Here is a 25,486-nt window from a genome sequence, read left to right as displayed (position 1 = left end):
TAGATTGCATCCAATGTTCAAGTCTGTCCAGATCCTCCTGTATCTTAAGCCTGTCTTCTGGAGTGTTGGCTATTTCTGCCAGCTTGGTGTCGTCTGCAAATTTGATGAATTCCCCATCTATCCCCTCTTCCAAATCATTGATGAAGATGTTGAAGAGCACTGGGCCCAGAACAGAGCCCTGGGGCACTACACACTTCCCTCCATGTAGATGCAGTTCCATTGAGGACTACACACTGAGTACAGCCGGTCAGCCAGCTATGAATCCATCTGGTGGTGATGCTGTCTAACCCACATTTTTCTGTCTTATCAAGTAGTAGGTTGTGGTCTACTTTATCAAATGCCTTACTGAAGTCCAAATAAATTATATCCACAGCATTCCTCTGGTCCACTAATTTTGTCACTTTACCTTTTATATTTCTTTGTGTTCTACTGATCTAGATGAAATGTTAATATGTATTGCTAGTCCATGTATGATATGCCATATGCTAAATAAATAAACTGCATATAAGAATCTTAGCTTTTCCACTAAGTGGCTTTAAGATGTGTGAGAATTCCCCAGCCAGCATGCTTCAGCCAGTTGAAGTCCTTACATCTAAAAGCCGCCAAGGTTGAGAAACAATGATCTAGAACATCAAATGATAAAGAGAGTCAGTATAGTTTGGTCACTTGTCTCAAGCAAAATTGATGGAGCCATCTCTTAATCTGACCTCTTTCTGAGTGATGTTATGAGATTAACCCTTAATATGAAGTAATCAGCTTAAAAATCAAAACCTCTGTTATACAAAAAATAATTTGATGTTACATAAACGTCACTGCATTTAAGTAATATACTGCATCAAGATTCATAACAACATAATAAAAAGGAGGGAATAAATATCACTGGAGAGGGAAACCACACATATTGCTCTGAATTACTTAGGACAAGCTAAGGTTAAGAGACATCTCCATCAACTTCGCTTGAGTTTAGTGACCATAGTTTATACTGACTCTTTATTATCCAGATGTTGCTGAACTCTAAGTCTAAGTACTATTAGCCCTAGAATGGTGGAAACTGTGGCCTACCAATTTCTACAGCAGTGCTTCTCCACCTTGGGAACTTGAAGATATGTGGACTTCAACATCCAGAATCTCCCAGCTAGAATGGGTGGCTGGGGAATTCTGGGAGTTAAAGTCCATGCATCTTCAAGTTGGCAAGGCTGAGAAACGTCATAGAGGATCCCATATACAGTAATTCTCTCTCCATTTTGGAAGAAATGGGTATGTAACTGTAATATAAGGGACACGGTGGCTCAGTGGGTTAGGACGCTGAGCTTGTCGATCAGAAGGTCGGCAGTTTGGCGGGTCGAATCCCGAGTGCCGCGTAACAGAGTGAGCGCCTGTTACTCGTCCCAGCTTCTGCCAACCTAGCAGTTCGAAAGCACATAAAAATACAAGTAGAAAAATAGGGACCACTACGGTGGGAAGGTAACAGCGTTCCGTGCGCCTTTGGCATCTAGTCATGCCGGCCACATGACCACAGAGACGTCCTCGGACAAGCACTGGCTCTTTGGCTTTGAAACAGAGATGAGCACCGGCCCCTAGAATTGGAAACGACTAGCACGCATGTGCGGGAGAACCTTTACCTTTACCTTTACCTGTAATATACAGCAATAGAAAGAAAGGGCAAAAGATTTCCTCTGCACCTACCTTATGTTCATACTCATACAGCAGGGCTTTGTCAGTAGTTGGATAGTCGTATTCTGCCAGCCCTGAAGCTGCAGAGAAAAGAACCGGGCATTAAGATTAGAAGAACAGAGGATCGGTAACAATCCACACGCCCCTTTCCTTTGGTCTCAGTCATTGCTACTAAAACCTACAGAGAAGGGCTCCATGAAGATCTTGAGCCGAAAACTTACCTTTCTTGTCGACCGATTCAGAATCTGCCAATTCCCCACACAGCATCAGAAGGAGAGGAGGAGAGCATGGCAGAAAGGAAAAAAGAGAACAGAAAAAGAAAAATAATTTTGAGAAGAAGAGAGGCAAGAGACACACAATATGCCGAGATAGCGAGGAGACAAAGCCCCAGGAGCAGAAAGACGGGCACTCTCTTCTCCAATTCTCCCCCAACAAGAACAAGGGATAAGTTGGGTGGGAGAAAGAATGCTTGTGTTTAAAACAATTCACTTAACTAGTTACTGAATTAACTCATTTTCTAACTTCATACAATACATTGAACTGAAATCTAATGCAGGTAGTCCTCATGGTTGGGATGGCATTTGGCATTGGAATTTCCATCATAATGGAAATAATGCAGTCATAAAGCAGGACATCATGTACTCATATCACTTAGGGACAGCAATCTTGGCAGTCCCAGTTGCCGTTGTAACCCAGGGGCAGGGGTCATTAATAGAGGACCTCATGTGACTGAGTCCTAGGCAAACGGGCTAGCGAGGGCCATGGGCGGACACTGAGTGTGGGTGGGCTAGACTCTAGAGCAGGGGTGTCAAACTCAATTTCATTGAGGGCCGCATCGGCATTACGGTTGCCCTCAGGGGGCCGGGTGGGTATGGCCAGGGTGGGCGTGGCCTACTGGGTGGGCGTGGCCAGCTCTACATTGTTCGCATCAAGGGTGCCTATGGGGGCCTGGGCAGGAGTGGGACAGATCTGAGGGTCTCTGGCAGAAGGAGGGTCTCTGGGCCAGGGCCAAGGCAATGGGGGCCGTTCCCTCACTGTTTCCAGGATGGCTTTGCGGGCCACATGAAACCACTTTGTGGGCCGGATCTGGGCCCCGGGCCTTGTGTTTAACATGTCTGCTCTAGAGGGAGCTGTGGGCAGGTACTATGAAGTGCAGGTGGGTGGGGATAGCAATAGCAATAGCACTTAGACTTATATACCGCTTCACATTGCTTTACAGCCCTCTCTAAGCAGTTTACAGAGTCAGCATCTTGCCCCATCAAACTGGGTCCTCATTTTACCAACCTCAGAAGGATGGAAGGCTGAGTCAACCTTGAGCTGGTGAGAATCAAACTGCCAAACTGCTGGCAGCCAACAGTCAACAGAACTAGCCTGCAACACAGCATTCTAACCGCTGCGCCACCCCAGGAAGTTATGGAATATAAGATTCCTGGGATCGTGTACTCCATCATGGGGCTCCTTGGGAGAAAATGCAGCAGGAGCATCTAATGGGAATCACTTGTTACATTCCCTGTTGCTTGTGAGAAGCGGGCAGAGAAGATCACGAATTGCGATCACATGACCGCAGCGTCCCCTTGCATCGTAATCGTGAGCTGAGCACCCAAGCACCTGGATCGTGATCATGTGTCCATGAGGATGCTGCAACAGCCTCAACTTTGTGAACCAGTCATAAGTCTGCTTTGTTCAGTTTTGGCATAACTTTGAACCATCACTGAACGAGTTGTTGTAACCTAAGGACTACCTGTAAATGGATTTGGATTCACACAATACTCTGAGCCTAACAAACAAAATAATCAAGGTTAAAAGTATGCATATTTTGCGTTGTTGTGTGACAGCAACTCCTACATTTGCAGAGGGGGGGAATTCTGGGAATTGAAGTCCACACATCTTAAAGTGGTTAAGGTTGAGAAACATGAATCTGGAGGAAACAAAAGGAAGTACTGGCAAATTTGCTGGCTGGGGAATTCTGGGAATCGAAGTCCACCCATCTTAAAGTTACCAAGTTTGACAAAGACCACTCTAGATCCCATTCCTACAATCAAGGAAAAGAGTTGGAGCAAGTAGCTCCATTTAGCATACTTCTCATCTAAGGGGCTGGAACCAATACCATTAGCCCTACAGGTGAGCCCAAAATTCATGTTGCTGCAATATTTGTTAAGTGAATTTCACCCCATTTTATGACATTTCTTGCCACAGTTGTTAAGTGAATCACTACAGTTGTTAAGTTAGTAATACGGTTGTTAAGTGAATCTGGTTTTCCCATTGATTTTGCTTGTCAGAAGGCTGCAAAAGGGGATCACATGACACTGGGACACTGCAACCATCATAAATGTGAGCCAGTTGCCAAGCATCTGAATTTTGATCACAGCACCCTGGGTCATAAGTCCCTTTTTTAGTGCCATTGTAACTTCAAATGGTCACTAAATGAACAATTGTAAGTAGAGGACTACCTTTGACTAAGCCAGCAAGGAAATGCTTATTTTCTCTTAAATTGCCAATTCCACAGACTGCTAAATCTTTCCAATCAGGGCTCTGTGGATTTTTTCCCCCAACAGATCTCAATATTTCATTCCATCAGAGCAAAAGAAAAAAGAAAGAAAGGAGTTTATCAGTCACTTTTATGAGCGTTATTATTTTTGTTCTCCATCAGGAACCAAGATCAAAATGAACAATGAGTTTCAGAGCACTGCTTATCCTTGAATTCTGCTGACTGTTTTCCTCCTTGTGCCGGAGGCAAAACTGTTGTGTTACTATTGCCATACTATTGCCTTTGTGCTAGTGGGAAGCTATTGCTAGCGTAACTTTGACATCAGCAGGATTATAAAAAAATCAGAGAGGGAAAGTGGAAAATGGTGGAGGCAAAGTGGAAGCTAGACTTTGGGGATGCTTAGATCCGCATTCTTCTAATACGCAGTTTATCACGGCAAAGGAAATCGGATATACATTAACAGATTCTCTTTGGAAATACTGTCGTACTTTGCTGGCACCCATTTGTATATTACACCTTACCCTATGATGGTAATCATAGCCCATTCCTAATAGTGTGTTCAAAACCTTAAGCTTTTGTTTTAAACTGAAGTGTTCCCCCTATTTTTTTAACATTTGCAGTATGTTGATTTCATGGAATTGTTTTGTTACTCTGCCTACTAAAAGAAGGGATATCACACGTATTGTTTAAGCCAATATTTCTCAACCATGGCAGCTTTAAGATGTGAGGACTTCAGAATCCCCCAGCCAGTATCAAGTAAAGCATGCTCTTTTAATACTGAATTTATAGTCCTCTCCTTCCCTATCATATGTAAAAGAATTTCTATATTTTTTTCTTGCACCTTTGGCTTTAGATAATTTCACTAGCTGTCCTCCTCAACTTGCTTGCATGCTCATTATTATTTTCCTTTAGCAGAAACAATCTATCACCCAAACCAGCCCATTTTTACAACAGGAATATATTTTTCTACATATCGATATTGTTGACACTTTGATATCTTTGAATGGTTCATCTAACTCCCTATCCTAACATTTTTTAAGGTTACATTGTTCAACTACTCTCTAGATATAATAACAACAACAATTAATAGTAATAAGCACCTCGGGTGCAGACACAAAACAACCGGGAGCATCTTGAACGCATCTGGGCATTCTTGAACGCCCTCAGCATTGACAAAAATCACCACCAGTCAATTGCAAAAGACAAGTTTTACTTGGAACAGCTTACATCCTGCAATGATACTTTAACACCATCTAACAACATCTGCTTAACCCAGCTCCTTGGGAAGGACTCAATGGGTGGATAAAAATGCTAAATCCAATCTAAAAATCTGGCTGACAATGCGAAAAACCACAATCAGACACCATATGGAAACACAGAGAGTTCCAGAAACAAAAAATGAATCAACATATTGTTTTCCTTCTGCTGATTTTAAAAACCTTCCTTCTATTTCATTTCCCAAAGATTCTAATTATTTTCTGTCCCAAATAGGGACATGTTTTTCATATACTGCAAACTAAGATCTAGCACAGGGGTCTCCAAACTTGGCAACTTTAAGACTTGTGGACTTCAACTCCCAGAATTCCTCAGCCAGCCAGGGCTGGCTGAGGAATTCTGGGAGTTGAAATTGACAAGTCTTAAAGTTGCCAAGTTTGGAGACACCTGATTTGGTGAGATGTTTCAGAACTAGATAGCATTTTTTCCCTACCTTTCTGACCTTAGGTCAGAAAGCAGCGAGGAACAATTTATCTGACCCACCTTCTCCATCACGGCTCTCAGCAGCTAGATCCTCGCCACTGTCCATGGGTAGAAACTCTTCTGTAGTACGGGTCTCAGAGATGGAGGTAGTAAGCAGATCATTGGTGGACACCCGTTCAGATCGCAGCAGCTCCTCTAGAAGATACAGAAATGGGAAATATATTATTTGGAGCCCCACCTTAGAATTTTGAGAATCTATCTTGTCTGCTACAACATATCCCAAATTTTCTGCAAAGGTTTTCATTTCAAGACATGCCCAGATTCATTCATTCTTTATAGGACAACTTTCCTTCTGAGAAAAATCCAGCCCTTCATCCATAGGACAGATGCACTTTGCAGATAGACAGCTGGGCTAGACCAAGATATTTTAAAATTGATGAAGAAATAGTAATTCCAGATGCTTGGGAAGCACTCAATAGATGGATAAAAATGCCAAATTCAGCCTAAAAATCTGGCTGACTGTGTGATCGTTAGAATTCCCTTTACATGGACCCTCTTTCTCATATAATAGGTCATTCTAGAGCACGGGTGTCAAACTCGCCACGTCATGTGATATGTCACGACGTATCGTGACTTTTGCATTGTCGGAGCTGGGGTGGGCGCAGCCTCCATATGATGGAACCAGGGCAGTTTGACACCCTTGTTCTAGAGTGTCTATGGAGATTCTCCATCATCCAGATCATGGTTGTGCCAAAAGTGCTTTTCCAAAAGGCAACGGAACTTTCTTGGTTTTTTTCCTTGAAAACATTTTGCTTCTCATTCAAGAAGCTTCTTCAGTTCAGAACTGTAGAATTTGGGGCATTCTATATTGCCTCTTCTTTCCTCTGGATAAATATAGAAGTATTTAGAAAATTACTCATTCTAGGTAGTAGAAATGATACAATGAGATACAATGAGAATATCAAATTAAGTAACCAATCAAACTAATTACTGAGCTAGCCATTGTTTTCATAGTACTTAAGAGCAGGCTGACCTTATAGTTGGGAAGACATCCTAGTCTACAAGCAACGGAAGACTTAATTTAAGAGTTGAGGGAGGATGATATTTGGGATAGGAAGGATCTGACGCATGTACCTATGTCTCCTCGGAGCTCCTGAGTTAGCTGGGGATTCTTGTATAGTAATGCAAGACTTTGGTTCATCCGTTCCTCAATGACATGGAGATGAGTATACACCTGAGAAAACACGCAATAATGGAAAATGATTCCTTCTAGAGAAGTTTTGCTCAGCCTTGGCCATTTGAAGATGTGTGGACTTCAACTCCCAGAATTCCACAGCCAGCGATGCTGGCTGTGGAATTCTGGGAGTTGAAGTCCACAGATCTTCAAATGGCCAAGGCTGAGAAACACTGTTCTATAGTAATTCCAAAGACCCAAGATGGCGGCACTAGGCAGAAGGAAATCATACCTGGAACTTCATTTGTTCAGCCTTTTCAGGATCAGCTGCTGCCACATGCTGGTAATGGCGGAGTGTGTGGCGCTGATCTTTCTGTTCGGCCCGTACATATCTCTTCAGAGCTGCCAGGATGCGGTCGGGCTGTGTCAAAAGAAGAGTGTGACATAAATTAGTTGAATCTTGGCTGATTGTCTGCCGTTCCTTGGCCAATTCTCAATAGTTCGCCTTTGAGCAAATGGGATTTATTACTTGCCTCTCTTGGTTTCCTCCATTTCAGGCACAGATAAGTACAGGTGGAAGCACAATAAAAAAAGCCCTTGGCTGATTTTGAAAAAGCTAAACAGAATGAGACTTGGAAGGGCCATGCACTAGATTGGAAAGCTGAAAAAGACTGGGAGTTAAGGCAGTGGTAACCTTCTGTGGTATTGGAATCCTGGAGACAACATGAATCATAGACATCTACAGGCCCATCAGGAGCTGAACAAAAGGGATGGGAAACTTGACTTTGCATGATGATTACAGGAAGTGGAGCCACAGGGAAAATAAAAATTGTGAGTGCTTTCCATATGAACCCTGGCACACGTAACATGCTAAGATCCCCATTTTGGCATACTGTATCATTAGGAAGGAAGGGCTGTGTCCAACCCCACTAACAAGGATAAGAAAATTAATAAAGGAGAATATTTGCAGCTGGGGGTTGAAATGAGGGGCCTTTGGTGCTCTCTGAGCTTGGTTTTCTTGCAGACCTTTCATTACTCAAACTAGATAACACCATCAGTGCCCGAGTTAGCACTAGCATTGGTGACCTAAAAACCTGGCTCTTTGAGCTCTCCGGCCCAGGCTGAGAATTTTTAACTGGGGTTTTTAATTCTAGGGATGATTTAATCTTTTTTAATTTGTTTTTAACTTTTGTATTGGTTGTTTTAAATGCCCTGTAAACCGCCCTGAGTCCTTCGGGAAAGGGCGGTATATAAATTTAATAAAATAAAAATAAAATAAAATAAAATAAATATTACCTACTTCAGCTAATGAAACATATGCAAGAAAACAACCAGACTCAAAGAAGACCAGAAAACTGTATTTTACCCAAGAGAATTTCACCGAAAAATTCTTCGGGAAAAAAAAATCAAATTGAGTGAAAAAGGGAAAGAAAAGATACAATTTTTTTTTGGCAGAGCATTTGAAAAAATATATATCACATTATCCTACCCCCAATTTTGAGTTAGGAGCAGAGCAGAGAAGAAAGTGGGAGGAGGTGAACTCTGTTTTATTTCTGGATGTCATTGCCTAGATGTGACTTCTGGGATTTTAGCAGGAAACCAGTACCGAGAACGGGGGTGGAGAGGAGTAAATGAAGCTCCCCACTTGCCATTCTGCAGTTACCTTGTCTGCATCAGCGTTCTTCAACGCTGCTTTCCAGATGTGCTGCATGTCCTAAATCCTCATTTAGATATGGCCCGTGGCTATTCTGGTTGAGGATTTCAGGAGCTGGAATACAGCATACCCGGAAAGCAAGAAACGTCGGAAAGTTGTCTGTCAGGGAATAGATAATTCCTAACTTCATTAATTAAGAGCACTACTAACGCCACATGCATGGTGAGTTTTATCCCACTTTCCTGCTCCCTAATTCTGCTCTGTGACAGTTTCAGGGCATCATATGTGGTGGCATCACTAGGTGCTTCTCCACTGCATGACTAGACTTTACATTAGGGGTCCCCAACCCCCATCGGCGGACTGATACCAGTCCATGGCCTGTTGGGAACTGGTTTGTGCAAGTGGTGGGCGAGTGTGCAAGCACACAAAGCTGCATTTGCACAAGCGGCATGCACGTAAAACCACCCCCTCCCCCTTGCTGCTGCTGGCTAGAAAGGTTGAGGATCGCTGCTTTACATGGTCTTGAACTCTAATGATTGAATAATGTTTCTCTAGCATTGCTTGCATACAAGAAGCAGAAACCTAGGGAAGAGCATCTTTCTCTTCTGTGCGCTTGCTTCTGTAACGGGTGGCATGGTCCAAGCTCATGGTCTACTTTGGTTTGAAATCCACATGCAGAATCTGCTTCTGCTCAGTTTACATACAAAGCTCACATACAATTGTCCAAGCTACCTGGGCATGGTCGTTCTGTACAGCAGTTAAGTAATTCTCCAGTGCTGCACGACGGTTATCATTCAGCAACGCTACTACACGGGCCAGATGAGTCTCCACCAACCGCTGGCGCTCTCCAGCCACCTGCTCTTCCAGTGTCTGGAGGACAGATTGGAAGTGCTAGAAAGCAAGAAGAAGAAGAAGAAGAAGGAAGCCATTCAGAATATTTCAGAACAACAGAGTTGGAAGGGACCTTGGAGCTCTTCTAGTCCAATCTCCAACTCAAGCAGACAAATGGCTAATCTGTTCACAAAAACCTTCAGTGATGGAGCACCCACAAATTCAGAAGGCAACCCATTGCACTGGTCAATTGTTTTCACTGTCAGGAAATTTCTCCTCAGTTCTAGGTTGCTTCTCTCCTTGACTAGTTTCCATCCGTTGCTTCTTGTCCTGCCTTCTGGTGCTTTGGAGAATAGGTTGACCCCCTCTTCTTCACGGCAGCCCTTCAAATATTGGATTACTGCTATTATACCAACCCTACTAGACTAGACACATCCAATTCCTACAACCGTTCTTCATATATTTTAGCCTCCACCCCCCCAATCATCTTTGTTGCTCTTCTCTGCACTCTTTCCAGAATCTAAACATCTTTTTTTATATTGTGGTGACAAAAACTGGATGCTGTATTCCAGGTGTGGTCTTACTAAGGTTTTATAAAGCGGTACTAATACTTCACGTGATTTTGATTCTATGCCTCTGTTTATACAACCAAGAATTGTATTAGCCGTTTTGGCTGCTGTCGCATACTGCTACCTCATGTGTGGACTTCAACTCCACACAACCTGGCTGGTCAATTCTGGGAGTTGTAGCTCACACATAAAGTTGCCAAAGTCGAGCAATCAAGGCTTCTCGTGATTTTGATGCACTAATACTGTATCATTACAAGGGATGTGGCAAAAACCTTGGGTGAAAGACCTTGGAAGCTTTATTACAGCAAAATATAAATTTAAAATATATTTAAAATATAAATATAAAATTATATTCCTGAACACACGTGCAGACATATGCAGACCCCCCTTTCCCACCCGCTAAGGCTCAGGATAGCTCAGTAGCAAAGCAACAATATCAAATTCCTTAAAACTCAGTAAAATTAGCATTAAAAGCTTAAAATTACTCAAGCCACCTATAGGGACAATGAAATGCAAACACAACAAAGCATTCCATGCAGAGCTTATTCTCCTAGAAGCAGATGTTTAATTAATTACTTGAATGTGTTTAGAGAGTTTATATCCTGGCTGTCAAATAAAAACCCAGGATGGCTTATAATACTTTGTCAAATAGACAATTAAACGATTGACACACATTTTAACAACCTTACTGTATGAAAAATGGTAGATTCTAAAAAAATTGAAATAGTAGCATGAGCAGCTCTGCTTTTTAAAATATCTAAATTAAAAAGTTGTTTTTTTATGGAGAAACAAAAAATTACCAGGGGAGGTTGCGAGACAAAAATCTAAAAGGGAGGTTAGTTCAAGATATCTGGAGGTTTATTATAAATTACTCTTTTTTGAAAAATCAATTGTTTAGAAACAGGCAGCTATCAATGGATGTGCCCTAAAGACAAACTACAACATCTGCTCACAGACAGGCCAAAAGAAACAGATACGAGGACATGTGGCTGATTCAACTTTTGTTTTGTTTTTGGTAAAAACATGTTTGGGCCTTCTTTCAGAGTAGGAATCCATTTAAGCTGTTTTCCAAGAAAAAAAAAAGAATGCAACTATTATAAACACAAAACAGAATCAAACAACAGATACAGAAAACAGAGGATCCTTGTAATTCCAGCTCAGCTAAACCACTGAAAACAATTTCGTGAAACTGACTTAAATTGTAAACCATGCAAAACGCGAAATGTCACCCATCAAAATCTAAAGCTAATAAAGAAACCGGCAAAGCCAGGGATCTGTCGATCTATCTTACTGGTTCGCCTAAATCCTGGCATGGATTTATTTTTTAAAATGTCTTTATCACATTTCAAAAAATGAATTGTGGGCTTGTACTAATTTAATTCCATTTTATTCTCTTTTTGTACTGTTTTAACTGCCCTGTGAACCGCCCTGAGTCCTTCGGGAATAGGGCGGTATATAAATTCAACTAATAAATAAATAATAAATAAATAAAAACAAACATTAAAATACAAACCAACATAAAAAGAAAAAAGAGAGAGGAAGTTCAGTGAGATTGTTGGCCAACCTCACCTCATTCAGTGCTTGCCGGTCTGCTTTAGGCAAGTTCTTGGCTTCGTTGTCTGCTTCAGCCCATTCCTTCATTACCTGTGAAATCACAACAAAAGGCCAGTGGTCAATACGAGGGCCTTCTCCTCAGATTCTGACTTCCAATCTCTCAAAGTTAGAGAGAACTATCTGCCTGAGCAAGGAACAGGAAGCTGTTTTCCTGAGTCATGGACTTATAGAATTGTGGATTTGATCATTTGTCCAACTCTCTATGATGTGCAGGAAAACCAAATCCACTCTATTCTTAAAAACCTCCAGAGAACAGAAAACGAACAACATCAACTTCACTGCTGACATCTTGTAATACTGATTCAACATTGATCTCTTCTGATATGAAGCTGAATTTCAAAAATATCTGATGCCTGATCTGCAAAACATGTACTGTTTCCCCGTGGAATAATTCTTTAGAAAACAACAGAAAAGAGAAAGAAAAAAGGAAAGGAAGGAAGGAAGGAGGAAGGAAGGAAGGGAGGGGGGAGGGAAGGGAAGGAGGGAGGGGGAGGGAGGGAGAGGGGGAGGGAAGGAAGAAAGGGAGGGAGGGAAAGGACTTAGACATGGTCTTACAAATCTCTGCGATCTATATTGTTCATCCATCATTTCTAACTGAGTTAGATCCTCAGTTTAATCTGTCAAGAGAAATCCTTTGATGGTCCCATGAGTGTGTCTGAAGTCCCCAACCTGAGCTAACCATACAATGAAAGCTTGCATATGTGCAAGCCAAGCAAATCCTCCTTCCTGTCTGTCCAGCCATTACCTCATTGATCTGTTTCATACGACGCTCCTCTAGGTCCATCTTGGCTCGCAAGAAATTGGCGTGCTCATTCCCATCTCCAGGCATTTCAAAATAAACATCCACCCCATCCGTTGGGCGAGGGGTTGGGGTCACTGTAGAGACAGCGATCATGTTACACAAGAGCAGGCCTTCTTGTTGGTCTTAAAACAGAGATAAGGTAAGCTGTTGCCTTTGAAGTATTTTGGACAACAACACTTTTGGTTCCAGCAAACATGGCCAAATGGAAAGTACTATATGACAGTTAGTGGGTGAATCCAGCCCAATGAGACGGACTTATCTAAAAGCGGGGGAGGGGGGCATAGGAATGCAAGAGAATGTAAACATTCATCCATTATTAACAGACATGATGAGGACTAGGTATAAGAGACAATCCAATTTCTCCTTAAGAGAGGGTAGCACTGCAAGAGTTTGTGATCTGGCTCAGTGTGTAAATTCTTAATTGCCATAGGATTCTCCCTTGCTCAAAAATTCAACTGCAATCACTACTCTTCCTGGAATATAATAAAGATTCAATTGCTCTCCCCATCGGACCCAATTCCTCTAGCAGCCTGACATTGAAGGATTTGCATTCCAAAGCACGAAAAAGCACGGTGCAATGGCTTCCTCGGCTAAAATAGCCTGACCCTGCAGAAGTAACCTATCTTGAATATTTAAAACCATTCATGCATACAAATGTGTTTGGGGCACAGCCTCCTGCAGTGATTCGGTTCAGGGCAGAAGGAAGCACACCAGCCCCCTCATTTTCCCCTCAACAGGATGCTTTGCTTCTAAGCATCCTCTAGCCCTTAGTGTCAGGGAGAGCCAGGTCCAGCAGAGCTGCCTCCAAAACAGGCTCTCCATTGTGAAGAGGAGGAGATGATGGGCACTTGGAGGAGCAGCTGAACAGCTGAGTGTTTCCTTCTTTTTCAACCCTAGTAGTCGCTTGCATCTTGCCTCTCTACCTCCCGTGCCCCAGAGGCCCCGATTTTGCAGTCTATATCCCTCTCTCTTTTGATCTGTCCTTGAGCACCGATTTTACCGTGAATGCCATTGGCTCAAAGTTTGGAGGACTTCTTTCATCATTAACAGTTTTCATATGGTGGTTTCTCTCTCTCCCCCCCCCCGCCCAAGATGCACAGGTTGTCCTCTACTTACAGCCACAAGGCAGCCCAAAATTTCTGTTCCTAAGCAAGACAGTTCAGTGAGTTTTGCCACGGTGTTATGACATTTCTTGCCACAGTGAATCACTGCAGCTGTTCCAGGGGTAGGCAACCTTGGCTCTTTTATGACTCGTGGACTTCAACTCCCAGAATTCCTGAGCCTGCCACGCTGAGGGGAAAGGGAGAGGTTTCCAAGTTGAGCCATGCTGGCTCAGGAATTCTGGGAGTTGAAGTCCACGAGTCATAAAAGAGTCAAGGTTGCCTACCCCTGAGCCACTGGGCTGTTAAATGAATCTAGCTTTCCCATTGACTTTGCTTCTCAGAAGGTCAGAAAAGGTGATAACATGATCCTGGGACACTACAACTGTCATGAGTTCATATCAGTCCTCAGTCCTTTGACCAGGTGACCATGGGGATGCTGAACTGGTCATAAGTGTGAAAAATGGTCATAAGTCACTTTTTTCAGTGCTGTTGTACCTTCAAATGGCCACTAAATAAATGGCTGTTAACTCAAGGACTACCACAGATTTGTAACCATCATTGCCTATGGCCTTCAGATGCCCTGCCCCCTCAGGGTCTCTTTGGCAGTCCCAGAGCATCCAGCTTTTTGGTTTAGGGAGACATCTGAGGATAAATTAACCTCAAATCCGTCAAAACAACCTCAAAGGCCAAATCTTTTTTTTTAACTTTGTGTATCTGGGGATTTCATGAAATCACCAGTAAACACCCTCTGTGGTTCTCAGAGGCCAAAAAGGTTTTAGAAAGTGATGTTGTCCCTGTTTAGACATTTAATCCAACTGTATGGTCATCCAGAGAAGCATTAGAGGCTGTCCTTCTCTCTCTTCACTGATATGGCCTCACTCCCTTGGGAGGTTGAGATAGTAAGGAAGAGCAAGAAAGAACATGGAATTTGGAAGGTGCTCCATGAGGTTGACTCTTGAGATGGGTCTTTCCTTCCACTGCTTACCTTTGACATCTTCTTCTGTGGTCTGAGTTGTAGTGGTGATGGTGGTCTGAGTGATGCTGTCATCGTAGTATTCTGGTTCCACAAAATAGTCGTCCCTAGCAGCATGGAAGAGGTCAGAGTCAGGAGCACTCTCTCCAGGAATCTCTTCCTCTTCCTCCTCCTCCTCTTCTTCCTCTTCTTCTACCTCCTCTTCCTCTTCTCCATCCATATTCCTGTCTTCCTCCAATTCCAAGCTTTCTTCCTCTGTTGGAATACGTCCTGTTGGTACTTTGTTGCTGAAGAAAAAAGATCCATCAAGTTAAGATCTGAAGCAGGTCCATCAAGCAAGAGGATGCATTTGTAGGAGCAGGGCAAAGGAACCAGAGAGACTTTTCCCCGTGAGAAAAGGCAACTATTCCTACTCAACTATATAATACTGTAGGAGCAGTGTCTTCAATTTTGCACTAATAAAGAGATAAATTGTATATGCATATATACATACATGCATGCATGCATGCATACATACATACATACATACATACATACATACATACATACATACATATATCTAAACATTTCCTTGCAGATTTTCCTTTAAGATCCAGATCCAGAAAAATTCAAGATTAAATAAGCCTTGCAAAGATACATCGTGGGTCTCAATGTAGATCTTAACCACCTTCCCAAGCAGCTGGATTTGCCCAAACTCATTGGCTCACCTGCGCAGGGCTTCCTCCCTTAAATGGGCAACCACAGGGGGAGCCTCTGTAGATTGTTCCAACTTGATGGCTGGCGGGCGTGAGGGGCAGCACACATACTCCACACCTCGGAAACGGTCAGCTCCACAAGGTAGTAACATGCCGTAGCTGTGTAGCTCAAGATGTTCGCCACTGCAGGCCTGAAAGGTGGATGTGAACAAGGTTAAAATGCTGCAATGTAACACCCTGAGACTGGTTCACACAACACCTAGAACCTGCCTAGAGTGCCATGTAAACCTAGGCCATACAGCTGAGTTTTATCATGTGAACTCAGATAACTGATGTGAGCGACACCGTGTGTGCTTTGAAAACTTGTCAGCCTTGCTAGATAGACCAGACTGGAGACGTGACCATATGAGCTAATTCTACTTTACTATAAAGCTATATTAACAGTATCTTTCATGTCTGAAAATACAATTCTATTCCCATCTCCTTGGGTTTTTGTTTTTTTTAATCTCTTGCATTGGGGTGGAATCAGGATGACTGGATGAAGTTGAGAATTTACTGGCTGGATGCCGTTCCTGACACCTATACAGAGTTCGCAGCAGATATTTTCTCTATACACTCCAGGAGAGAAATATCTGCCACTACCTAGGATCGAACTTACAGCCCCCTGATTGTGAGGCAAGAGCTCCACCTCTAGGCCACCACACCACTCCTACCCTCATCTCCTTTACAGACTGAGAAAATAGGGTCTCTGAACCTCTTTATCTACCTGTTATGCAGCTGTGGGCTATGCTGCCTCTTATCTGGCTGTTCCCTAAGTAGCATCTCTGGGCCCACTCTCCCAAGGTCTTTCCAACACACCATTACAAAACTGGCTTGGATTAGGTAATCATCACAGCTAATCGTGGTTAATGAAGTTATGTGTGATAACCCAAATTGGCCTTTCATTTGAGTTTGTCTACACAGAAAATGGAGTTGTACACATTTACGCATAGAGATCATGAACTGGCACAGCCACAGAACCAAGCCAAAGTTTAGCTCTATGTCAGAATACAACCAGCTCACAAACCCCAACTTGGATGTGTTCTACATTAAAAAAGAGCAAATAAAGCTTAGAAAGCTTGCTTCGCAATAATCCAGCATTCTATAAAGCATTTGGTGAAATAAAGACACTTACACTATTTGTTTTTCCCATTGCATGGGATACCTTACATATTCCTCTGGAGCTGCTAATACAGGAAAGGAACAGCCTGGGGCTTCCCATGGTCTTACTCACTGTTATAAACCTTAAGACATATGCAGTTTGAGTATTTCACCAGATCTGTCCAACTTTCTCTTTTAAAAGAACAAGATGGCCATCAAACCAATGTTTTCAGACGTTCCCGCTGTCTGGCTAATGTTCTATGGTTTCTCCTTAGACTTCTTAATGACATTTTCCTAGAGATTTTAGTAAGAAGGCGAAGAAGCAATCCCTTATCAACCCTGTTTGGAGGAAGGGCTCAACCATTCAGTACGGTCTTGATAAAAATCTCCTTATCTCTTCAAATCCTTGCCAGCCCTTTCAACTTCCATGGACTCAAGTGGAAATGCTGGAATGCACTCGATAAGAAGCCCACAGCAACTCACCTCTTTGGCCACACTGTGCCAATACAAGTAGGTCTCACATGAGTCCATTTTCTCTTGGTGTAGGAATCTGCACTTGTCTGGTACAAGAAGTGCTTCACTCACAAACTCGCCCACTGGGGGAAAAGAACAGCAAGTAGGTACTGGTGTCAAGGGTTTATTACTTTGTCCTAACAAGGAGCAATGATGAGGTATTTATTGTAGCTATGCCTGGCAGGATAGGCAACAATTGCTAAGGTGATAATGATTCCTCTGTTCTTCCATGTTTTGTCACTAATGGAGGGTATGAAACTTGGGATTTGCCAGGTTTTTATGGATTACAACTCTCAGCATCCTTGACCATGCTAACTAGGAAAGATAGGCTTTAGGATCCAATAGTTTAAGATCAGGAAAGCTGCACGTTCCACTGCTCTACCAATTTGACTCTTCACACAGAGAAAAGTAGCTTAACAGCACTGCACCAGAAGGCATGAACGTTTGTCCTCAAATTTTCCTTGAGGTAGATCAGATTTGGTCTGATCCTGACTAACTCCCATAATACCCAGTCAAAATGGCCTGGGATAATGGGATCTGAAGTCTGACAAGCATGGAAGGCATTAATTTGCCAAAGGTTCATCAGGATGGACGAAAGTTTTAATTTGACAAAAGACAAGGTTGCCATCAAAGCATGTGCAAAGCAGGCAAGAATGAAAGATTTATCTCTCTGGACAAGCAATAGATCTCATTTCTGTAAAACGTTCTGCCTGGAAAAGTAATAAGGTAAAGAATTATCTGCAACTCCAAGTTTGGAAAACTCCAAGAATTGCAAGATATATTCTGAGTTAATTACAGGGATAGAAAATTTGGTGTCTTCTACAAGTTTGGGTTGTCACTTCTAATTCCTTGTCACTGGCCATTTTGCTGTGCCCCATGGATACTAAACTATTGACGGATTTCAAGTTGCTTACTTTGCTAATTATAATGCAATAAGCATTTAGAAAAAAAAGTGCTATCGCCGCACTTTTCCCTGGAAAGAATGACACCGAATCCTTGTGCACAATCAATTTCTGCACCAATAGCAGCTTCTTTATTTCTGCTCAAAAATAAAATCCCACTGAATTGGGCTAAGTGCATATAACTTTCAGTTCCACTGAATCAGAGCTAAGTGTATACAACTTTGTATAGCATGAGTCAACATCAGGGTTTCTGAACCTCGGCAGGTTGAGGATGGGTGGACGTCAACTTCAGCATGTTGGCTGGCTGGGCAATTCTGGGAGCTGAAGTCCATCCCTCCTAAATCTGATGAGAGTGAGAAACACTGGCCTACACTACACATTTTTAATCTTTCTTGAGCCCCCATTTGCCAAAAGGTTCCCGAGGAAGGGGGAGGCTTGCAGTTATCAGTAGCAAGACACTCCTTGCCTTCAAGCTGATGATTTCAAAGGCACAACACCCAAGGGAACTGAAGGCACAAGGCAGATAACAACAACACATGATTTCACTCTCAATTTTATAATCATTCCTTATCATCCCCAAACAGTTCAGGCAGTTGGACTCTGTGCTTACCAAGACACTGGTAGGGTACCACAATGTGCATCTGGCCTTTGCATAATGATCGGCCCTTCTTGCACCAATTGTCTATGGTAACTGGCTGCGTCCCTTCCACAGCATTTGTGATCTGCAGCTCTGGATATACCTGCAGGGCAAATGGCTGTTAGTAGGGCATCAAACAGAGGGCAGAGAAAAGCAGGCCATTCTCCCTTGAGACACTTCACAGGGTGATGTATAGATGCACTCCCTCTTGCTCCTCTGAATAGCACCTCTGGAGTTGCTGATTCCCCCTTTTCCATCCATATATTCTACAGTTTTAGATTGGCTTAGCTTCAGAGATGTTCCACCATCTCAGTAGTACAATACCGTACATAGACAGGAAAACCAACAAATGGATCATAGAATACATTAATCTACAGCTCTCACTCAAGATAGTAATTACCAATTTCAAGTTATCACATTTTTGGATCAGTCATGCATGGTAGAAGGAAAGGGAAGAAGAGGCCAGTCAACAGAAAGATGGATGTGCTTCATTATAGTGGTGGTCAGTGCACTATTGAAGGATCTGAAGGATCAGTTTTGGTGCAGATCGTCTTGGAGGCTCTAGCCATGCAAGGTTTTGCTAACCTTGGCAACTTTAAGACATGTGGACTTCAACTTCCCAAATTCCTGGCTGGGGAATTTGGGAAGTTGAAGTCCACATGTCTTAAAGTTGCCAAGGTTGGCAAACCCTGATCTAATATGATTGCTTAGAGTCAAACCCAAATGGATGGTAATTAAGTCCAATATGTAGTTTGGTTCTTGTTGTGACTTGGGACTTGGTGGTAGTTTTCTTTGCACTGAACAATAAGTGTGAGATGTCACACTCAATGTCATTGAAGGGACAATCCAGATCCTTGAGGGAGAAAAAAAGGACCCAATAGAAATACGGATAGTAACCATTTGAAGTTATGATGGACCTAAGTAAGGAGGTTACATGTGACCTGGTTTTGAAGTTACAATGGTTGGGCCACCCCCACGGTCATGTGATCACACTTCAGACATTCAGTAACCAGGCCACATTTATGAGCATTTGCAGCATCTCATAGTCATGGGCAACATTTTATGACCATTTTGCTGAAATGGGGGGTTTGGCAAAACCACTGGCTGCCACAAGAAAGATCATAAAATCAGGTCAGTCATATGACCAGCCTGCTTTATGACCATCATGACTTACAACATGGAGCCTGCCCATTGCGGTTGTAATTCAAGGACTACCTATAGAACATGTGACTTCTCTTTCTAACTGTTAACCCCAGTTGGAGATTCTGTCAGAGAGTTTGAGAAAAATTTAAGAGGAACTGAGGGTTGTTTCCTGAGTTCCTAGGACTGTCAACAGAAGAGGTGTTGGTTGATTAGACAAGAACAGGCCTGGTGGAAGGTGGGTGGTGGGTGGAGGGTTAATATTTTATTATTTTTATTTTTTACTATTTTTATTTCTTTTATATCGTGCTTTTAGGTCCTGTAAGCCACCGTGAGTCGTGAGTAGGCGACAATATAAAATCTCTACATAAAACAAATAAAAATAAACCAAGAGGAGGCTGAAAATTAAAAAAAGATGGATTTGTAGGAACAAGAAGATTGACAACGGAAGGACTGGCTCAGAGGAGTAGTGATGAAAGAGTGGGAAGGTGGTGATGACATCAGGAGAATGAGTACAGGTAGTCCTCCACTTACAACCATTCATTTAGTGACCGTTCAAAGTTACAACGGCACTGTCCCAGGGTCACGTGATCAACATTTGTGACCTTCCCAGCTGGCTTCCAACAAGCAAAGTCGATGGGGGGGTGGGGGTGGGGAAACCTGGATTGGCTCAACAGCCATGTTAGCAATTTTACCACTGCAGTGATTCACTTAACAGCTGGGGCAAAGAAGGTCGTAAAACTGAGGTAAAAACTCACTTAACAACTGCTCTGTTCTAGCAACGGAAATTTTGGGCTCACTTGTGGTTGCAAGTCAGGAGTGCCTGAAGTTGGGAAAAAAGTGAGCTTGGAAGGATGGGAAGAAGATGGGGGTTTGCACGTTTATGAATGTGTGTGTACACATGCCAGTTTGTGTACCTCCTGGCAGTAGCTCCGGATTTCCTCCGTGGTACGAAAGCAAGTGCGAGTATTGATGGCATCGGGCTCCCAGTGCCCCGTCTGGACGTTGAGATGGAGGACCAGTTTCCCACAAAACATGGCCACTTGGGGGGTCCCCAGGGTGGGCCCGAGGGATGCCCCCATTCCCTGAAAGCACAAAAAGAGGGGGGGGGGAAGATTAGTCAACATGTCTGACAAAACACCAAGCAGATGTGCTGGTCATGCACATTGTGCTGGTCATTGTGGCTGGGATAGGACCACAGCCAAGGTGACCTCCATGGGGCATCGTCTGTCATGCAAGGTTCTTCCACTTCAGCAAAACTTCCCCCCCCCCACAGCCCCCTTATTTTATTTTATTTTATTTTATTTTAACGTCTACCTGCTCTTTCTCTCTTTGCTGTCTTTTTTCCCATCCCTCCCCATCTTTGTTTGCACCATCTTTCTTTCTGGCTTCTCCTCCTCCAGTAACCACCAGGATGTTGTTGCTGTGGTAACCGCTCCCAATGGAGTTGCCAGATCTTCTCTGTTGCCATGGAGACCAGCTCCCAGATGGAAATTAATACTGCATCACCAGCCCCTTCCCTCTGCTGTTTCTCTTCACAGGGCCCACCCCCACTTGCTGGCCCTTCCTTCTCCACCTCCTCTCCTTCTTTCTTCCTCACCTCACCTTTCTTCCCCTTCCTCTCTCTGCTCCTTCCCCATCCTATTATTCACCCCTCTAACAACAGCTGCTTGCAGCATCGCAGTGAGGATGTTGGGAACCACTTCTCAGAGGAAGGCCATAGCTGGCCAGTTTGGGTTGAAACCTTTGCTCCTGTACCTGAGTAAGCAAAACCCAAGGGCTGCATTCCCACAACATGCTATTCCCAGGAACGTAGCCATTCTAAAATATGCCAGACTATATCAAAACCCAATCGTAGGTTGTGCAAAACCAAGGGTAGCAGAAGCTGGCGGGGTCCTTATCTTCTCAGTTCTATCTGCCTCAGCTTGAACAACAAAGCTGCTTCATAACGGCATGCTTCCTACCCAAACAACAATCAAGCATCCATTCACACGGCCTCCTCACCGGCTAGCCAAATCAGAAAAAAAAAAGCTTTGGTCCAAAATACTGGAAGCAGTAAAGGAGATGCTGGCTTTGGGTTGGAAAAGGCCATGAAATGCAGAGTCTTTGAAGAAGCAGAGGGCTTTTTTTTTAAAAGATGGATGCTCCGAAAATACTTGAGAAGAAGCTTGAGGTCAGTCCCCACAAAATGGGGATTTTGAGAGCTGAAGATGACCCAGAAAGAAGCAGACATGTAACTGCTCATTTCTCTTTTCCCACCCTGCCACTCCCACCTTTGGGCTGAATTTCACCAAGCACATCAGTTTCACCAAATACATGACCGTTTTAAAAATCAGGAAATCCCCCACTCCCCGACGACGTCTCATACCCAAAAGAGAAGTGGGAAAGCGCACAGAAGGGAGAGTAAGTGGGCTGCATGCAGGAGACTCTACCCGGCTTTTTTTCCCTGGGGAGGGGCAGGATGGAGGAGAAAAGAGGGCGGGATCCACCTAATGGAGGGTTTTTTTTTTAATGGAAGGGGCAAAGGAGAAGTCAGGCCTGGATTAAGCTGGATCTCATGGCTAAGCTGGTGCTTTAAGCGATTAAGCAGCTGCTGCAGTTTGATGGAAAGCTGACCACTGGACTCTACATCAGATGCAGGGATGGGGAAGGGAGGGAGGATGAGAAAGAGAAAAGAAAAGAGCGGAGTGGATTCCCAGTTGAGGGTCCCTCGGCCTGGCTACCTCTGAAAATAACCCAGGGATGGCAGGAATAGGGGCAGTTGCCTTGGGTAAAGGTAAAGGTTCCCCCGCACATGCGTGCTAGTCGTTTCCGACTCTAGGGGCCGGTGCTCATCTCCGTTTCAAAGCCAAAGAGCCAGCGCTTGTCCGAGGACGTCTCCGTGGTCATGTGGCCGGCATGACTAGATGCCAAAGGCGCACGAAACGCTGTTACCTTCCCACCGTAGTGGTCCCTATTTTTCTACTTGCATTTTGACGTGCTTTAGAACTGCTAGGTTGGCAGAAGGTGGGACGAGTAATAGGCCCTTACTCTGTTACGCGGCACTCGGGATTCGACCCGCCAAACTGCCGACCTTCCGATCGACAAGCTCAGCGTCCTAGCCCACTGAGCCACCGCGTCCCTTTTGTTGCCTTGGGTAGGAAGCAGTTAATTGAGACAGGATTAATAAATGAGCTTTAATCCCTGCTTCTCTTCCCCCTAACTGGCATTCAGTCAGCTGAGCTGCAAAGGGAGGAAGGATCAAACTGGTCCCCACTTCTTTCTCCCAACCTTGTCTTGCCTTTTACAACAGGGCAAAGATGGAGTGGTGGGGGGCGGGGGCGGGGGCGGGGCGGGGGAGGAGGAAGAGGAAGCTTGCAAAAGGAATAAAAGCCTCTGAAAAAGGCTTCTCTCATCCTTCCACCCCTCCCCCTGTTCCAGGTGCCATTGGGAGCTGCTTTGTCTAGTTCTCCCATCCCTCTCCAGCTGATGATGGAAGGCCAGACTGGGTGCTGCTCCAGATGACCAGGCCAGAGGGTAAAGGCTGGGCTTCTGGCCAACCAACCGAGCAGCAGGGCAGGGGCGCCAGGGGTGAGACAAAAGGAAGGCAGCCCTTCTGCAGGGCTGAAGAATTGGGAAGGGGGTGAGTTGAAGGCGAGGGAGGTTACTGGTCCATTGCACACAGGAGGAGCAGAGCGAGGAAATGAGGGGACCCTCGGATAGATGGCGTCCCTTCTGGCAGTGGGAGAACTTTCCCAAACCTTTCCCAAGGCTATGGTCTTTAAGGGACGCCCCCCCTGCCCCCAGTTGGAAGTCAGGGGAAGCTGGGATGGAAAATGGCCAAGGCTGAAGGCTGAGGAAGAAGTGACCACAAGGTGGACAGTGCCTTTGAGCATCTATGTAAACAGGACCTCGTCCAGCCTCTTTTGGATAAGAATAAGGTAAATTCCTCCCACTCCATTAAGCCACATATGGGGAATGTTAGCATCATCCAGCTAGAAGATGCTTCAAAGGTCCTCTAGGTGCTTTAAAGGTCATCTAGCCTCATCCCTTTGCTGCTCCACTGTCCCTCCTCCCCCCTTTTTTAAAAGTACTTTAAAACTACATTCCAATTGTGAAGACAAAATCATTTGATCACATTTATTTGGGGGTCCCTTTTATTGTCCTTTTTAAAGGACTGAATGGTTTCCACTGTTGTTTGTACCCGCCTAAGGGAAACAAAGGTGAAGTCACAGGCTTCCCAAGCACTAGTAAGTCAAGCAGGGACACGTAAGGGCGGCACTGTGCGTGTAGGTGCAACCTCGGTTGACTTTGCCTCCTACAAGAGGAAAAGGTTGGGTTGGAATCTCTTGGACATCTGCCCAGTAAAAAAGGTGACAAGAATTGCATGGCTGAATACAGATCGAGGTCTTTGAAGATTGTGCCTACGTTCTCAGCCCAGCCGGCCCTGTGCCTTTGATGGTCGTGCACACAAAACACAGCCCATGCATCGTGGTCAGCTAAGCTTTCCACAACCACAGTTTATTCACCAAGCTGCAACTGCCTGGGTTCACACATACCACGAAACCACAAAGCATAGCTTACAAGCAACAAAGATGGAGTTCCTATGAGATGCAGCATTACACCAAACTGAAGCAAACTATTGTATGGCTAATCATGGTATATTAAACCTAGTCTAAGGGTCCCCATCCTCTGAAATCATTAACTCCATTGATGAAGAAGAGACAGAATGTGCTAACATTGAATGTTCTTCTTTAGGATTCTGTTCAGCCATGCTCTCTTTCAGCATACTTCTCCCGAGACAGGCATTTTTTGGACATCCATCAAACCTCTTCATTAAGCTAGTTCAGCCATTTTCCTTAGCCTTCCTTCCTTCCTTCCTTCCTTCCTTCCTTCCTTCCTTCCTTCCTTCCTTCCTTCCTTCCTTCCCTGTCTCTCTCTCTCCTTCCTTCCTTCCTTCCTTCCTTCCCTGTCTCTCTCTCTCCTTCCTTCCTTCCTTCCTTCCTTCCTTCCTTCCTTCCTTCCTTCCTTCCTTCCTTCCTTCCTTCCTTCCTTGTCTCTCTCCTTCCTTCCTTCCTTCCTTCCTTCCTTCCTCCCTCCCTCCCTCCCTCCCTCCCTCCCTCCCTCCCTCCCTCTCCTTCCTTTTCATTCCTCACTCCCTTCCTCTTTTCCTTCCTTTTCTCTCCCTCTCTCCCTTCCTCACTACCTCCTTCCTTCTCCTTCCTTCCTTCCTCTCTCCCCCTTTTCCTCCCTTTTCTCTTTTTCCTTCCCTCCCTTTTCCTTCCTCTTGCCTGCTACCTGCCACTGTTCAGCTCTCCAGGTACTACTCTCCTAGGAGTGGACCACATCATTTTGGATACCTGAGGACAGGTCCATGTGCAAGGGAATGGTTAGACTCAGAACCGTGTCAATCTAGTGGCTTTTCCAATCAGCAGAATGCACCAACAACCTGCATTCTTGTGAGGCTGAAAGTAGCTGTGCGGGTGTCTCACTAACCACAAAGGAAGCTGCATTTAGTTCCAGAACACTGAGGCATAAGAAGTGGGAGGGGAAGGCTCACTTACGCCTTGCTCAAGAAACCTGTTTGCTACTCGCTCAGCGTTCAACCCAGATTTTCTACGGTGCCGGTGCCGTCTAGGCAATTTTTGCAGGAGAAATTCCACCCCACAGCCAGGTTTCCCCCAGATCCCCCGTGATGCCAAGACAGTTTTGCAAAAGAGCGAAGCCCCCTCCTCACAAAAAAGAATAAAATCTCTCCCCATCGACAAAATTCAAGTATACAAAACCTAGGCATGAACCCTTTTGGTGCAGAATTTGAACATACCCTTTGATGGAGAGAAAAAAAAAACACGGCCTCACATCACGGGCCCGAGTCCTATCATGGGATTTTCTAAAGAGAG

At 44.2% G+C, this 25,486-nt stretch overlaps 1 protein-coding gene across 2 annotated transcripts in view; it reads right to left on the bottom strand.

Annotated features, from left to right (window-relative positions):
- APLP1 (amyloid beta precursor like protein 1) overlaps positions 1–25,486 on the bottom strand; it is a 40,318-nt gene that overhangs the window by 12,810 nt on the left and 2,022 nt on the right. The window contains exons 2-14 of one of the 2 annotated variants that reach the window (XM_081335387.1): positions 20,525–20,692; positions 18,441–18,570; positions 16,899–17,011; positions 15,288–15,466; positions 14,593–14,867; positions 12,448–12,578; positions 11,658–11,732; positions 9,421–9,579; positions 7,327–7,455; positions 6,995–7,094; positions 5,921–6,055; positions 1,896–1,919; positions 1,687–1,754 (exon numbers count right to left, since the gene is read on the bottom strand). In XM_081335387.1, the coding sequence (XP_081191513.1) occupies positions 1,687–1,754; positions 1,896–1,919; positions 5,921–6,055; positions 6,995–7,094; positions 7,327–7,455; positions 9,421–9,579; positions 11,658–11,732; positions 12,448–12,578; positions 14,593–14,867; positions 15,288–15,466; positions 16,899–17,011; positions 18,441–18,570; positions 20,525–20,692 (1,686 nt within the window). The remainder of the gene's footprint in view (positions 1–1,686; positions 1,755–1,895; positions 1,920–5,920; positions 6,056–6,994; positions 7,095–7,326; positions 7,456–9,420; positions 9,580–11,657; positions 11,733–12,447; positions 12,579–14,592; positions 14,868–15,287; positions 15,467–16,898; positions 17,012–18,440; positions 18,571–20,524; positions 20,693–25,486) is intronic. The other variant, XM_081335388.1, reaches the window with a different exon arrangement.

The sequence above is a fragment of the Vipera berus genome (genome assembly GCF_964194415.1).
Source record: "Vipera berus genome assembly, chromosome: 9".
Lineage (NCBI taxonomy): Eukaryota > Metazoa > Chordata > Lepidosauria > Squamata > Viperidae > Vipera > Vipera berus.
Note: the sequence above shows the minus strand (reverse complement) of the source record. Positions and strands in the feature narration are given on the sequence as shown.